Raw genomic sequence first — 18,093 nt, 5'->3', positions numbered from 1 at the left:
GTAATTAAAAAGTGCAATAACCGACGGACATAAAAAATACAGGCATGAGCGAGCATAGCAAATAATAAGAATAGTTTAAAATGATTCAGTTTAAAAATAGTCATCAGTAAGAAGTAAAAAGTGCAATAACCGATACATGAATTTGATAGGCAGTGTAAAAGAGTAGGCAGGGTAAGAATAAATACAAGTTGTGTCAGGATATCCCTGATGTTTCCTCTTGCCACTAGGTTTTTATTTAATTGCTTTTATACAGCTACTGTTTTATATATACTGTTTTTTAGTAATAACTATAAAGTAATGGTATTTATTCAACAACAGGTGATTGTATAGATTAGTATCAGTAATTGAAAACTATCTCAATGAGTTCACCCACGGAAAGGTTGTTGGCACATTAGTTCCACACGGACATTATTCGTTGCTGCACTTGCTTCCACAAGGCTCCGTTTAGGTTAACTACTGTAGTACCAGAGGCTCTGTTGTTGTGATTTTTGCACAATAAATATTAAACATTCTCTTTTGAGACTCCGCCTCAGACTCTTATCATTTGGCACTAAAAGCTAAACATTGTCACCGATATGGCTGTCCGCAACATGTCATTAATTGTGTACGCAAGGTGGTCGATCAGTGACAACGTTAACGTGAGCTAACGTCAACGTTAGGTTAGCTAGCATGAGCTACCGGTAGATGGAAAGACTGTAACGTTACTGGTGAAAATGTGATTTAACTTGGAATACTCCTTTGCCAACTTGCTGTACTTTGCTTGCAGGTCTGTAGCCATTATTGCTGGATTATGAATAGCCCCAACTTTAGCCAAGGTAACGTTAAAGTTTACCTATCTTTTTTCGCCCTCCTCTTTTTCCGATTTTTCTCCCATCCCACTGTTAGTCGTTATGCCAATTCCCAACTCCCTTCCTGGTTGTTGCGCACCCCCCCTACTGTTGGTCCGGGAGGCCGGAGACTATCACATGCTATCCTCCGACACATGCGCAGCCAGCCGGCAGCCAGCCTGGCAGCTCAGATTCTCACTGGGAGAGTGTAACGTGTGGAAGGTCACACTACCTCCCTCCAGATCCTTCCTTCGCTGAGCAGGCGCCCCGACCGAACTGTAGGAGTATTTTTTCTGTTTACAACGCCCAGGACCCACCCATCAGCTTTCCCACCCTCGAATACTGCCAATTGTATTAGTACGGACGACCAGCCAAACTGAAAACAATGTGGAGAGCTGGGATCGAACACGCGAACCCAGCGTCTCCAGCATTGGTGGTGAGTGCCTTGCCCACTGCACCACCTGGCCGCCCATCTTTAACGTTAGTTAACACTAGCTTTCGGTTAGCTGTTCAATGCTAATAAGTAACACCACCAAGCGAACCCATCAGAGCTCCCCGTCAACAGCGCTCTGTCGGGACGATGGCAAAGTATCTGGAAAGTATCTGCTGTTAAAATGACAAATGGCATTGACACTTTAATTCACGGTCGGTTAAAAACACGTTTGTTTTATAATGCTCACTCAGCAGACCGCAGTGTTGTTGATAAATTACGTCATATGGTATCGGAGCGCAGAATTAGAGGGTACTCGCCGATACCAGCATTTTAGGCAGTATCGGCGGCATTTTCGATACTAGTATCGGTATTGGAACAACTCTAGTGTCAACTGGTATGTTTTGACCATGTGATCGCCACGTCATTGTAAAGGAGGGCCACACTCACAAGTTTGAGTGAACGAACACACAAAACCCAATACACTGCTACCACCTAACAATTGTGTGCGTTTAGGGTAGGATGTTTGTTAATTAAATCTCTTTGGTTTGTCAAATTAATTGTATGGTTCAGCACCAATTCTATATTGTATTTATAAAATGATTACACACAGAGAGGTGGGGTTGTGGAAGAGCAAGTGGAGAGACAGAGAAGAGGGAGGGGGATGGTGATCTCTCCCTCCCTGGTGGTAAAAATCATGAATTTAAAGTGTCCAAGAGTTACCAAGCTCTTGATTTTTAACCCATGATGAAGATCGGCTCTACCTGCGACAGCAGGTTTGACAAGGTTCCCTGCAGGTTAGATTTAAGACTTTTTAAGACCACTTTGAATGGAATTGCATACCCATTTATTTCATAAATAAAAATGTCATACCCATACTGTCAAAAAAGTATGAAGGACAATTACAATGAAAGAAGTCATTTAATTAAAATTGTTGGGAGGGAACTGACTATTACCTGCACTGCTTACTGCAGCCGGGACATCTCCCCCCAAACACATTTAAACAAGATACAGTTCTGATTATTAAATGTAAGGCTTTAAGTTAAGCTGTAGCCCTATTTTTAGAAATTCCACCTAAAGGATAAATAAAATAAAATAAATAAAAAATGTACATGTCCAAGTAAATGGAAGATTGCTCCACTTCTACAAGGTAAATTTGCATGTTCTTGGTATCTAGGAACATCTAGGGACCTGGTGGTATGTATTCCCAGTGTCAGAAATATTGTCTCCGTTACTAGGCTCGAGTAAATTGTGATGAAACAAAGGAGAATATAAATTATGTATATTTTTGCATATTTGCTGGTGAACAATACCATGAAAATATTGAAAAAAATCTAAGCAAATGAATAAAGAGAAGATTATTAAACAGACGGATTTGTAGATACAGTAATAAATTATAATCCATTTTAATTATAAATTCATATTTGACCTTGACCTTATTATGGCCAAATCATACATCTATGTATGGATAGGGAAAAAGCTCCTATTTCCAATGGCAGTGTCTAAATCTGGATTTAGTCATTTCCTCTCGGTTTTACGATAAAAGAGATAGCATTTTGGAGACATCTTTTCAGATGTCTCCAATTAAGGCTTTTTTTTTTTTTTTTTTTGAAACCCAGGAAGATTGGGACAAAATTCGACACCCTTCTGCAATAAAGCGCTTTATAGCTAATATCCAAATTGATGCTTCAATACAAAAGATTCTTTCAAAATTATATCAAAACCTAATATCAATGAACCCCAACGACACGCTATACATTATTAAATTGAAGTTCTAATTCTAATTCCTGGAGAGAATATAAATGGAAGGTCATTAGTAGGTTTTTCAAGACCCCCTTATTGACTGCTAAAGCAGGTACGACTCCCACAAGCGAATGCTGGAGGGGATGTGGTGAACAAATAGGTAACCATACAGACATTTTCTGGACATGCCCAAAATTATGTCACATCTGGGATGATGTATTCAGGGATGTAAAAAAAGTATTCGACATGGACATCCCACAAGATTTCAAAACTGCCATCCTCTGAGTCATACCGGAGGGCATTGAGGGAAGGAAAAGTGTGTATCTTCTTCAAATACTGTTAACTGCTGCCAAGAAAATGATCACAATTAATTGGTTAAAGCCCAGTCCCCAACACATAACCAATGGCTAAACAAAGTTAAAGGAATTCAGGACATGGAGAGGATGACTCATCTGATCAGGTTGCAAGGTGAACAGTTCGATAGAAAGTGGGCTTGTAGAGCGTATAGGGCTATTATAAAGGCACTGTATTATTTATGTTCATCTTATTATTATAATTTTTTTTTTTTTTTTTATAAACATACACATAAACATAACATAACATAAATTTAGATATACAAGCATTAATTAACAGTACACATCCAATGAAATCACTATTTAAATAAATGTATTATTTCATAGAAGAATTTGTGGTATCTGTGGTATCCTTAATGGGACTCCATGAGCCTTCAAACATACCAATAACTGTGCGTAAAAATAGTATGTGGATCTGGTGAGATAAAATTTTGTATGTATTTCTTCATATCTACAAAAACCCAGTTTGTTGAAAACATCTCCTAATGTGTGTATGCCCTGCTTTTCCCATTTAGGGTATCTTATAGGTCGTTTTCCAATCAGGAGTGCATTGTTATTGAATAGGGGAGTGTGACTATGACCTAGCATACCGTGCGGCAAAGGGAACTGCTCCCGCCTACCTCCGGTCAATGGTCTCTAACTACACACCCTCAAGACCCCTACGCTCTGCATCTTCTGGCCGCCTCAGACCTACTCCTATCCAAGCTCCGGGAGGGTCATCAAAGAGAAGTCGCCTATTCTCAGTCCTTGCCCCACAATGGTGGAATGAACTACCCACCCCAGTTAGGACAGCCGAAACACGTCCAATCTTTCGCCGTCGACTAAAGACTCACTTCTTCAACCATTATCTGAATTAAAAAAAAAAAAAAAAAAAAAAAATCTAACCCTAACTAACCATACTGTCATGCACTTGTCCTAATAAACTAACCTACACTGTAGCACTCAACACTTTGATGAACATTGTTACTCAGCTGATAGAGTTGTGCTCTTCCTGATGGCTTGTCGTACAGAACTTGTAAGTCGCTTTGGATAAAAGCGTCAGCTAAATGACTAAATGTAAATGTAAATGTATGCCATTTATGTGGGTTAGAATATTTTTTTTGTGTTTCACGCCATATCCGGATCGCATGAGTAATAATGGGGCCAAATTTCAATTCGCATTGCTTAATTGATCATTTGGTGTATACTATGTCCTGCAGTCTATGTGGTGCTACTATATTTACTTCAAAATTTCTCCAGGATACTGATGCTTGGGAATCGTCAGTGGTCTTAAAGTGTACGCCTTAAAATAGTGGTAGAAATCTGGAAATGCCATACCTCCGTCGGCTTTGTTTCTCTGTGCGGTGGATCTTTTTATACGTGGAGGTTTGTTATTCCAAATAAATTTGTATGCGGTAGAGTGTAATTTTTTCCAGTAACCATCTGGAGGGGGTAACGGTAGCATTGAGCTAATGAAGTTGATTCTAGGTAGGACATCCATCTTAACTATTGATACCCGTATTACCCGTGCCTGTACTGAGTTTTTAAGTTTTGACCACCTGTCAAAGTCGTATTTGATCTTATCTTGGATTTTTATGTAATTGTACTTCACCGTTTGGCTTATAGTAGGGAATACTTCAACTCCCAAACATCTGAAGTGTTTAACCATTGGTATTTCTTCTGGAAGGAATGTATTTTTTGCAAGGGCATTAAGTGGAAGGAAAGCCGACTTTGGCCAATTTATCCTAAATCCCGATAGATTGCCAAATTCATCAATCAACTTGAGAAGATGAGGCATTGAGGTGTTAGGGTTTTGCATGAACAGTATTACGTCGTCCGCATATAAACTAATTTTATGTTGTGTGCCCTTGATTGCGATTGGTTCTATGGATTGGGATTATTTTATATATTGTGCTAAAGGCTCTAATGATAAATCGAATAGTCAGGGACTAAGAGGGCAACCCTGTCTAGAAGAGCGTGATACCGGAAAGATTTCGGAGGTGATTATACCTGTTGTAATCATGGCCGAGCGATGGGTCTTTGTATAATACTTTAATCATATCAATGAATCCTTTTCCTAACCCCATCCTTTCTAATACTGCCCATAGATAAGACCATTCCAACCTATCAAAAGCTTTCATCGCATCCAGGGACAGCATCGCCTTAGGTGTGGTGTCATCCTTGCTGGCATCTAGTACATGTAGTAACCGTCTTATATTATCCGTGATCAAGCGGCCTCTTATGAAGCCAGTCTGATCAGGATGAACTAAAGACGTCATATGTTTTTGAAGTCTGATGGCTAATACCTTGGAGTACAGCTTGATATCGGTTCCGAGGAGGCTTAAGGGTCTATAACTACCGCAATCGGTGGGGTCTTTGTCTTTTTTAAGGAGGACTGTTATGAGTGCAATATTGTCGTTCTTATGGAAGTTCCCCTCCTTGATTGAATATAAAATCATATTAAGTAATAGGGGTCCAATTACGTCCCAACATGAGAGATAGATTTCTGGTGGGATACCGTCTCTTCCAGGGGCCCTGCCACTTTGCATTTCAGATATGGCCTCCTTAAGTTCATCTAGTGTGATGGGTGTTTCTAACTGTTTAGCGTCATCCTCTGATAGTTTAGGGAGGTAATTTGATTAAGATATGTGTACATTTTTTTTTGATCGAAGGTCGTTTCTGATTTATACAAGTTGGAGTAGAACTCTTTGAATGTCTCGTTGATTTTTTTAGGGTCTGTAACAAGTCCTTGTGCTTTAATGGTAGTTATATCTGCAAATTTTGCGTTGACTCTTAACCGCATAGCTAGTAGGTGACTTGGTTTAGAACCTTGAAAGTAGTGCTGTTGTCTTGTGCTACGTATTTGTACTTCAGATTGTTGTTTATAAATGGCATTAATCTCTTTTTTTAATACATTAATTTGAGTTTCCAATCGAACAGAGTAGTTGTATTGTAAGGAGGAAAATAACGTAGAGTAAAGCGTTTCCAGCTTTGCCAGTTTTAAGCAACGATTCTTGCGTATTTTGGAGGAAAAGTACCCGGTAAAATCCTTGATCAATCCCTTTACCGACATCCATAATATTCTGGGGTCCTGTACCGATTTAGCATTCTCCAGTAGGAATACAGAAAGAGCTTCTTTGACTTGTGTAATGAATTCCTTGTTATTCAGCAATATCGAGTTAAATCGCCATCTTGGGGCTCGGGATGACAGTATACCAAATGATCCTTTTAGGAGTAAATAACACGTGATCTGATAGTGCATTGGGTACCATTTCCACGTCATAGTTATCAAATAGTCTCAGGGATGCAAAAACATAATCTATTCGGGAAAGTGTGTTATGTCTTGCAGATCGACAAGAGTACTTCCGGGTCGTGGGGTTGAGTGATCGCCATAGATCATTTACACCTGTATTCTTCGACCAATCCTTTAACGCATTAGATGATTTTTTCTGTTCGTTGGAAAAGGTGGGATAAGATTTATCCATCCCAGGATCCCAAATGGCATTAAAATCCACGCCAATTATAAATGAGTATTCAGGAAGGTTTAACATTGTTCTGGTAAGTGTAGTGTAGAAGTTAGCTTCGTACAAATTTGGAGCATATACCTCCATCAACGCTATTTTCCTATTCCTGTATACAATTTTAGCTATGGTTATCCGACCTACTGCATCAGACCATACTCCCTTCAATTCAATATTCAACTTCCGTTTCACGACTATAGCAACTCCACGGGTTCTCGTTCCAAAGGAAGAGTGACTGAAGGCCTCTGCATGCTACAGCAACTTCAAAGCAACTGCACCACAACATCGACAAAGCAACAGTGTTTTAGACACTCTGCCTTTATGCTTCTGCAACATCGACGCGCAAAGTTAGTTTAACTAAAGTTAGTTTAGGTTCGTGTTAAGGTTAGATAATGTACAAAATAAACGTATTTCCGGTGCTTTTAGACATCGCCCTTTTATTTTGAAATCCCCCGACCGGAAGTATTTGTGATGTATTCTGCTTGTGTAACTTTAGGTTAGTTTTAACGTTAGCTGGCAGCTACAGGCACTCGAGGTCGAGGAAGAGCTGCTGAATTTAATCGGCAGGAGGAGAGAGAGCTCGTCAAAGCTGGATATATCCCTGTGGCTGTGGTTGTAGGCACGAAAATGCAGCTCGAACTACCTGTTATTATATTAAATTAATATACAACTAGTCCGTGTCCAGTCCTTTCGAACTGCCCCACCGTCCGTTCATTGTAAACAATGATGCATGTAATTATATTAACGTTACTGTGTGTTGTTGTAGCTATGTTAATAAATTCTGAATGGCATTAATGTTAGTTGGGTATGATAGAGCATTGAATAGCATCAAGTTCAACGCTAGCTGGCTGGCTACAACAATGGAGGATGGTATTCTCTGCGGGACCAATATTATTATATGACAGCCCCGCCCCCATTCGCTAACCAACCAATCACTGCTACGCAATATCAACGCAACGGTTGTTTAGGTTAGATTTGGGTGAAAGGTACGCAACATCCTCACAACACAGTCTACAAGACCCTCTAAAACAACCGCGCTGAAATCGCGCTGATGTTGTGTTGAAGTTGCTTTGAAGTTGCTGTAGCATGTAGACGCCTTAATGGTATATGTTGTCCGCTAACGTAGCTTTGTCTTCCACTAAAATGTGCGTTTCGCTTAGAAGAGCCACGTCAACCCGTTTGTTTTTCATCAGTGTGAGCACGCTTTTGCGTTTATGTTGATTATTTATTCCCCCAGTATTCCAGATCATTATATTCAAACTAGCCATAATCTATACATGTTGTTGTGTTGGTAATGCTTCTGGAGTGCGAATTCACAATGGATATACATCCTACTATTGAGGTCCCGTTGAGAGCCGAGCATAAAAACATACATATATACAAATAAACCCCTATATCCCCCTCCCTCAGAGAGTCGTACAGGACTGTGTTCCATAGACACAACCTTCGCGTATAACTCCCTCCCCTACACCACCAGTTAGCCCAGAATGAGCCATTTATCCTTAACTTTCCTATGTATTCCATAGGATCTAACATTCTAAATTCTACCATACGTAGAATGTCAACTGTGGCTTGGCCACTCTCCCGTTAAATAAAAATGAAAATAAAATAAAACTAAAGACTAAAAATGAGCTTCAATTATCATACCATAATCACTTATATTTTATAAGAACTTGTGTAAGTTATAGCAACCCACGAATAATAGAGAGGTATTGAACTCAATAGAGAACCTCAAAAAATAAGAGAAAAGAAAGAAAGAGAAAATTTACTTAGATCTTGAAAGAGCTTTGCTATGCTTAAACACCTAGAGTATAAAGTGGAGAAGTAGTGGAAATATTTCCAATTAATAAAGACCAGTTTTTAAATACGTATATGCAGCATTTCCCCTGGCCAGGGGTGGGCGATGATCTGTTGTGAAGAATGTTATTCCCCCGGAGGTCTTCTGGCTGGTGCTGTGGTTCTGCAGCTAGATACTATTGGTATGTCTGGCCACATATTGCTGTTATTCCAGAATGTTCCATATATCAAAGAATGTTTTAAATGTTCTAGATTATTCCAATATGTCGTTTTTACAGTGCCAGAATGTTCCAGTATGTTCCAGAATGTTGTTAGAAATCCATACTATTAAAATAAGGACCGCTTCATGAATTTGCTTGTCATCCTTTCGTCATGCTCATCTTCTCTGTATCGTTCCAATTTTAAGTCCAATATGTCCGCAATAATAAAAGTCCAACGGGGAAAACATTCAATAACTCTGAGCTCGTAGGTCTCTGTCCCAAATCAGCGGTTCATTAAAGTTTATACGATATGGTGTCCATGCCTAACAAAGATTAAAAGGCTGTATATAAACTATCCTGCACGTTGTGCTGCCATATATTTGTCAGCATCTTCAGGCGAGTTGAGGAAAACCCTTTCTCCTTGTTTCTCGACGATACGAAGTCTTGCAGGGTACATCAATGTGGGAGTGTGTTTCCCCAAATAGAGTTGAGACATCACCGTCTTGTACTTGGCCTGCAAGGCCACCACTTCCCGACAATAATCTTCAAAGAAGTATATTGACACATCCTTGTATTTCAGATTGCCTTTCGTCCTGCGCGTCTCCCGAATGATCATTTATTTTATTCTGACTTGACGTAGGACAACCATGATCACTCTAGGTCTGCCGTTATTGTCGTTGGATCGGGTCCCCAATCTGTAGCATTGATCCACCTCAGGTACCCTAGGAAGGATAGTTGGTCCCAGGATTTTCTGTAATTCTGTCGCGAACGCTTCAGGATGTGTGCAGCTCACCGACTCGTCCAGTCCGATTATACGAATAGTCAGCTTGCGATTTTGATATTGCATCTTGAATATTTTAGCTTTTTGTTCTTCATTGATTCGTTTAAGCTCAGCCGTTATATTGTTGAGATCCGTTTTGTGTTCTTTGTAGTTTCCCTTCATCTCAGCCGTTAGCTTCTCGTTGATCTCAGCTATGTCTTTGTAGATCAGACCGAAATTCTGTTGGTGTTCTTCCAAACCAGTTTCCAGTGCTACGGTGCGCTTAATATGTGCGTCGGCAGCCACCCTCAGCGCTTCGATATTGCATTCGATAGATACTTTAATAGCATCTACCTTTTCGGCTATATCGGTTATTATTCTTTCGGTTATTGTTTTCTCCATTCTTTTCATTTCCCGGATGATATGTTCTGTATCTGCGGAGGTGTTTATAGCGGTTGAGGAGGAGGCCATCTCGTCAATGTCCTCTGCTCTGTTACGCACGAATCCCGCAGCCATAGGCGGGTCCTCTGAACTTGACTTTGGATTTGGTTTTGAGTTATCTTTCTTCGCTGGCATCATGAATATTTCAGTCAATATAGTTAGTTGATAATCTCAGTTGATATACGAGTCTAATTTAAACGCATTGGTGATATATAAATATGTTTTTAAAACGAAAATAAAAAAAACGGGTGAGCAGTTCTGTCACATGCGACTACTCCATAGACGGGCTATTCCGGAAGTCATCTTATTATTTTCTATCTTATTCCCCATTTTAGTCATTTTCTTTTTTAAATTGTTTGATCCACACATGTATATTCTGGTTTACCTGTTTAAAAAATAAATAAATAAAAGTATGTTTCCCCCACGGCCCTTCCCCAAGCATATCTGTCTCTTAATGATACAGTACAGACATGATGTTAATTGAGAACGAGGTGTAAAGTATATCTGCATATCTGTACTGTCTTGATTTTGTGCTGAATACAAAAAAATATATGATCAGAATTAGCGGTAAATCTTAAAAACATCGGTAAACAAACGTAGTGCTGAAAATATACACTTTGACTGCTGTTTTGATAGGGTTAAGGTCTTTACTCTTGGCTACATTTGAAAAAGAAACACAACATTAATTAATACGGTCTGTATTGATCGATTTATGATAATAAAAAAAAAGGGGACCCTACAGCGTAACAGGTTAAGACCCCGCAGAAACTGTTTGAGATGACACAATCCTCCTTTCAACATCAAATGAGAATGTGTAACCCTTGTAACTTTTTCTATAGCTTCTTACCGGGTGCACACAGTCTAGACAGGCTCTTAGTTACTGGCAGAGCTTCCTCAGCTGAAGGGGCTTATAGCTGAAATGCGTACATTGTGTCCAAATAAACTAAAAGGACAGTTCTGTGAGCGCTGGTTATTTCTGTAACTGTCCCTTGGACCCTACCTTGTACTTGGACGGTATGAAGATGTAGTGTTGCTGTAGTTTGTCCACTGTGGCATATTTGGTGGATACGGCACATTTCACTGGGTCTTTAAGAGCTGCTCTCTGGAGCTTCTGGACCTGTGACAACAAACCCCCAAAATAAACATGAGATTGAGTCGTTTCATGAAGGACATTCAGTCTGAACCGAGAGCCGGCTCAGTTGACATCAAGGAACCACCGGGAAAGTCTCCAGCCCTAGAAACTAATCGCTTGACATTGCTTCGCTCCCTTCAGATTAGTAGCTTGTGGGCATGACGGCACCCACGGAAGCATAAAGCTCAAGTCAACAAGTCACTTTTTGCACATCTCTCTAAATATGAATAGAACTAGGGCTGACCTGATTAAAATGTTTGAGTTTCGAAGCTTCAGGAGTGGGTAAACTGAAAGCTACAGTATAAAGGAAGATGGGTTTACTGAAAGTTGTCATGGCTAAATTAACTTGTCAAAACAATACTGGATTATTATTTCTATAAGCGATTTCGTATGATGATGTAAGCTAATTTGGAGTGGTATAAAAAACAACAACAACAAAAACAACAACTACTAAGCATTTGAATAGTGATTTTGTCATCGATTGCCATGGCAACGACTGAAACATTGACGCATTCATGATTGAAGCCGCGAAGCATTCGAGTCAGTCCTAAATACAACTGTGATTCAGCTGAGGGAAACCAGAAAAATTGCAATAATCAACTTCTCCATGCTCCTTGGGAACAAAACATGGCAGAATAACCGTTTCTTGGATCAAACTGCTTTCAACTGATTTCAACAACAGAGCAATCAATTTGAGCTGATCCAGGGTGCGATTTGTATTTATATATAAAAAATACAATAAAAAGTCTAGTTAGTCTATTGTAAACTACCAGAAGAAGGAATAAATGATATCCTACATGCATATCATATCCCTAGGCAAATCACTGAGCCATTTCAACAGACAGTTGACGGGTTATTCCTGAGTCACTGTGCTGGTGTAACAGAGGGTATAAGTGGCACTACCTACAGGGGCCTAAATACAAAAGAGTTTGTGTACCTTTTTAGTCATGGTGGCAGAGAAGAGGTAGGTGCGTCTCTCTCTGGGGATCACTTTGAGGATCTTATCCACCTGGGAGGAGAATAAACAGACATAACATTATTAGACACAACAGCTGGGTATCGAAATTGTATACTTTTATCGATCAAATTGCTAGATTATCGAAAAATACTGTGGTATCAAAATTTGGTATTGAACGACAGTGTCATTCGAAATTTGGTCATTAGATACCAAATTTCGATTAGGGCTGCACGATTTTGGGAAATAATCGAATTTGCGATTTTTCTGACAGATATTTTTTTAAGCAGCCCCACAGAGGTTTATTGTAAAATGCGGCTTGCATCTGGCCTACGCGGTGGGTCTGTTCGGGACACCGAGCCTGAACATTTTTCTTTTTACCTGGGAATCGATACTGGTACCCAACGGTACCTTTTTTCTGTACTTTACTCTCCCTCTCTGAAGTCTAAACTTCACAACACACAATCTAAATTAAAATCGATTAATCGTTCAGCCCTAATTTCGATACTCAAGTAGTCGTCAGTGAGCCAATAAGCATTTTGTTTGTTCAAAGATATAACATTTCTTCTGTTCAACTACAATCCAAAATCATACAAAATACAACAACGCCTCTGAATGGTTCAGACAGCACACGTGACTATTGGAAAGAAATAGTTTTGGTATCGGTATCAAATCAAACGATACCCAGCCCTATACAACATACGTAGATAATAAACACAAGGCAGTAAACAATCATATAGCATGACCTTGAGTGTGTCATTTCTATTATGCAAATCTTTCACATAATCCTTTCAAACACAAGGTTAAACAAAGACCAAAGCTTGGTTTTGGTCCCTTCAATTATTTCCCCCCCAGTTCTGAGGAGTAACGTCCCACTGTGGTTTTTCAACATTGTAGCTGCAGTGAAAATCAAGTATTGCAACCAAACCGTAATGTGTAGGTTCATCATCTTTGATGGAGGGATATACGGTTTAATTATTTTAGTGTCAAAACCAATAAAGTATACATTAACTTAATTTGTTTGAAAATGCGTTTTATGTCGCAATGTTTTACTCTGTAAAGAGAGGAGATAAGAATCAGGTGTTGGAAACACAAGACGACTGTTGTAATATGTTGTGGATAGTTATAACTTTTGTTTGCATGTTGTGGTGTTGCTTAATACATTGTGTGTCAACGGTCCCTGTGTGCTGCCTGTCTGAAGTCACCCAGCTCCCTCATAAGACAGCCACAACTCTCAGGACTCTGTAAATAAGCTATAATAATAATAATAATAATAATAATAATAATAATAATAATAATAATGCATTTTATTTATATTGCACTTTATATTTGACAATCTCAAAGTGCTACAGGTTAAAACATTTAATGAAACAGATAAAAAGGTAGGTTTTTAAGCTAATGGCTATGCATCATTTACTTCACTGGCAAGTACCGTATGTCATACCATTTTATGTATAAATAAATAAAACAAAAATAATATCTGAACTTTCCCTTTAACACATTCGTGGCCAACGTATGTATACGTGTTTAGGATCCAACGCTTGAGGGCCAACCACGTGTAAGGTTCTTTTGGCTTTTTATTTGGCTATTTATTCCATTGTAATATCCTACTCAATGTCACCGAGCGGCACTGCAGATTTACCCTACTCTTGGGATTCGGAAAAGTGCATTACCGGCCATATCCTCGTAGGGGCACTGTCTCGATAATGCAGTGTTCCCTGTTACAGACCGGTGTTTTTTTTTTTATCATGAGTGGACTTTTTTGTTAGCCTGAAGCTATGCCTTCATCAGATCGCCCGGAATACTTTTTGCAACGCGGAATTCAGTATGCAGTAAAGGAATATAGCATCAGCCAATGGACATATCGATCTACCAGATGGCGATCGATAACTGGGAAATCCTGTTTGGGATCCAACCGGCCCACGGTAAGAGCTTTTTCACGTAAATTACAGCCCGATCGGGCCTTGCTTTGATAGCCAACCACCCGGTCAACGTATGAGGCTAATGCCGTTATTGGTAATCAATAATCAGAAACGACGTCCCCCGCCCCCGATAATATGCATTTTGAGTTTTAGCTCTAGCTTGTGTATAGCCAAAACGCCATTCGATTTAACGTTATTAGCTTAGCGCTCTGTATCTCGCCTTCCAGGAAATACCCCAGAACATTACGGTATATAGTTCATATTCACACCGCTATAAAATGGGAACGTATTGATGAAAAAATTCTTTATTTAAGGCATATTGAAGGGACAGTGTCAATTGACAATGACAATGGACAGATAGCAATAATAAAAAATATAGATTTAGCTCTACAAACAGCCTCACGCACAATGAAAGGTTGTTATGATAAGCTGGCCGTATAGAGTGAGATTAGACGAATCCCAGTGGCCGCGAAAGTGTTAATATCAAAAGGTCAAGTAAACAAACATGAAAGCAGCTTTGAAGTGCGAACCTCCGTCTCAAAGTCCATGTTGAGGATTCGATCTGCCTCGTCCATCACCAGGAACTTCAGAGCTCGGAGGTTGAAGCCCTTTGTGTTCTCCAGGTGGTCAATGAGTCGACCAGGGGTCGCTGCAAACACACAACAACCAAATTATACATTAGCGGTTGGGGGAAAGAAAATACAGCAATACATTGCGAGATGCCAAGTATCAATATTACTTTTCGAATACTTTTTTTTTCAATCCCATTTTACTACAATAAAAATTATTGGAATGAGGTGAACAGACTGAAAATGTTTTCTTAATAGATTAAGTATATATATTTGTATTGCAGATGGTAACAAAGCTTTCTGTTGGGGACATAATTAATAGTTAATAATAATCAGGCTGCAATCAGTGTATGTTAAAGAGGCACTATGCAATTTGTTGTACATTGTTTCATGTACAATTGGCCAGTTTGTGATGGACTCTAAATAATCTGATAAGCTTTCATGTCAATTCTGTGAATAAATGCATAATTTATTTAATTATGCCTTTTTATGGGTATTTTTTCTTCTTCAGTTACACAGATATCGTGTATATATTGATTATCACAGATATAGTGTATCATGATCGAGGGCCAAATATCAGCATTGTATGTTACTCTTATCATCCCACCCCTATTATACATATATATTATACACATCAGTACATGAAATTAAAAAAGATGCTAGCAGAGATTTTGCCTATTTTCCATATGCATTGAATTTGCAATTACATGTTTACAGATACAAAATAATTAGGATTCATTAACACACACTCAAAATGACACATTCACTAGGAAGCTGAAACAGTTGTGAGTGACTGAGTTGGAATTTATTAGGACTGTCCTCGACTAAAGAATTTCTTAGTTGATTAATAGCCATAGGACATGTTGACTAATCAATTAGTTGATTTAGTTTCCCACATGCAATAATGATCCGAGGTCTATACCTCTATAAATGTAGTGCTTACCAGAGATGTATTCAGGAAATAACTCGAACATAAAGATCAACTGATCGACAAAGTTAGACTATGACTAAGTTAGGTAGTCTTACCAATTACAATGTGTGGTTTTTTAGCCAGGACCAGGGACTGGGACATCATATCAATTCCTCCTACGATAACAGCTGGAATAGAAACAAAAGAAAATCGATATAACCACAAAACACCATACAGTACGCTGCATATTCAAAAAGGGCATTTTCAATCATTTACACCATTACACGATGAAGAAAGAAATGTCAAATATGAACTGGAGTAATAGGAATGCAAAGTAAATTACATTAATAGTCAACTACTTAAATTGTGGTATGTTGCTATTGATAACCACAATAAATAAGTTCAAAGATTGAGCTAAAACATCCTTCTTGGTCACATACCGGTAATCAAATATTCATCCCACCAACATTAAATCCAAAATAAATCAAGTTATACTAGAGCCCCTTTCGGACATGCACTGGACTGGACTCCTGGGTCCTCATTTATCAATAATGCGTAGAAAGTGTTCTATTTTCGTTACTAAGCACGGAATTTAGAATGTCTCTATGCACAGAAAAACTTCAAGGATGCTACACAAAAAAGTCAAGACTTATTTCCATTGTGGTCCTTGGTCTCAGACAGACAAGCAATACAAAACATGACCATAAATAACAATTTGACAAACTGCATAGACATGAACATTTTAAATGCAGTACAAACGTAGCCACAGACAACAATGTATCAGACAACACTTTCATGCAATTTAAAATCTATCTTCACAGCTACTGATGCATTTTAGCTGTGAAGGTAGCAAATTCCAATTTGTGGCTCCCCAGAATTTAAAAGAACATTTGCCCATATTTGTTTTGAACCTTGGAATACGCAGGTCGGCAATGGTGGCTCTGGTGTTATGGGTATGCATTAGGGCTGGGCGATATGGAAAAAAATCATATCGCGATAACGATATGATAATTTTATTTTATTTCTCGATATCGATAATTATCGAATTGTTATAAGTATTAAAAAAAAAAAAAAAAAAATCTTAACAACAGATGTATGTTTATTTTGCAGCAATTCTGTCATTGCCGCCATCTTTAGTGTTACATCCCCTCACACTCCAGTTCTCAGGCTGCAGCTGGTTTAAAAGCTAAAGTAAACCGGCTTCTCTGCTGGCTGTGGCTCCAGAGGAGTTGAACAGTTCTGGCTCTGCTAGTTTATTTTCGATCTTTTGGCGCTTTTTTGGTGGACAAACCACCGCACATGTGCACTGTGACTCGTGACTGGAGTCTAGTTCTGCTAGCACACATAGCCTACTGTGTACAGACGGTTTCAAAATGTATTTTAAATTAGAAAGCAACAAAATAAATGGACAAGAGAAAAAGAAATCTGAATTTGGTCAGTATTGTCATTTGGACAAGCAAAGCCATTACTTTAAGTTGCAGGCAAGAAAGACAAGTCTGTCCACTGTCTCTGGTTTTAAAACTGCCCTGTTGCAGGTAAAAAAAAAAATTATATATTAAAAAAAAAAAAAAAAAAAAAAACGATTTTTCGATTTTTATTTTATTTCGATATTCGATATCGATTATTAAAATATATCGCGATATTTATCGTTATCGTTATATCGCCCAGCCCTAGTATGCATGTCCCTGTTCCACTGAAAATAATTTGTAAGATAAGAGGGGGCCCTATTATTATAAATGTTGTGAACTATGTTGAGCTGAAGTTGAACGGACCTGGCTTCCAGAAGGAGCCAGCCCAGAAACTGGAAGTGTTGTTTGCCCACATGTGCTTATAGCAGTGTTTCTCAACTGGTGGGTCGCGGGGCCATTTTGAGTGGGTCGCTGATGTGGGGAAAAAAATATTCGTTTTTTGCACTACCTATCTTGGTGCAAGTGGCTTCTCAGCTCTGGTTCAGCTGAAGACAAAGCAGAGGAACAGATTGGACATTGAGCATGACCTCAGAGTTGCTTTGTCTACCATCACCCCAGACTTTGAGACTCTTGTCAGGAGCAAACAGCATCCCCAGTTATCCCATTAGTTCCCTGGGATGTTGAGCTAAGAAATCTGCTAAAAAGCATATTATTTATTATTACCGGTATTTTATTTCATTGGGTTTTTAGCCCTAGTTGCACTTTTGTTGCAACCCCAGTTATCCCATTAGTTCCCCCAAACTTAGGTCTGTTATGTTAAGCTAAGAAGTCTGCTAAGAAGCATAATTATTTATTATTATTATTATTATTATATTTCATTGGGTTTTTAGCGCTAGTTGCACTTTTGTTGCAACCCCAGTTATCCCATTAGTTTAGAGCCATATGAAATCAGTTAATTTTTTTCCAAATTCCATTTAATTTTTTTCGTTTTAATATTTCAGAATTCTGTATTTTCCTTTGTACGCTCAGAAATACCATCAGAAATAGTGTCTAATAAGTGGGAATGAATAAATGTCCACAATTTAATAAGATATAACAGTCCATTTAATAGGGCCGTCTTAAATACTTCAAAGCTTCGTTCGATG

General features: G+C 38.8%; 1 protein-coding gene across 1 annotated transcript in view; it reads right to left on the bottom strand.

Moving 5' to 3' along the window:
* Positions 1–18,093, bottom strand: part of ddx47 (DEAD (Asp-Glu-Ala-Asp) box polypeptide 47) — a 42,058-nt gene that overhangs the window by 6,481 nt on the left and 17,484 nt on the right. Inside the window, exons 4-7 of the mRNA XM_084328193.1 lie at positions 15,656–15,727; positions 14,591–14,709; positions 12,121–12,192; positions 11,052–11,168 (exon numbers count right to left, since the gene is read on the bottom strand). Of these exons, the coding sequence (XP_084184319.1) occupies positions 11,052–11,168; positions 12,121–12,192; positions 14,591–14,709; positions 15,656–15,727 (380 nt within the window). The remainder of the gene's footprint in view (positions 1–11,051; positions 11,169–12,120; positions 12,193–14,590; positions 14,710–15,655; positions 15,728–18,093) is intronic.

This window comes from Notolepis coatsorum, assembly GCF_963971535.1.
Source record: "Notolepis coatsorum genome assembly, chromosome: 14".
Taxonomy (NCBI): domain Eukaryota; kingdom Metazoa; phylum Chordata; class Actinopteri; order Aulopiformes; family Paralepididae; genus Notolepis; species Notolepis coatsorum.
This window is presented reverse-complemented; position numbering and strand designations above follow the sequence as displayed.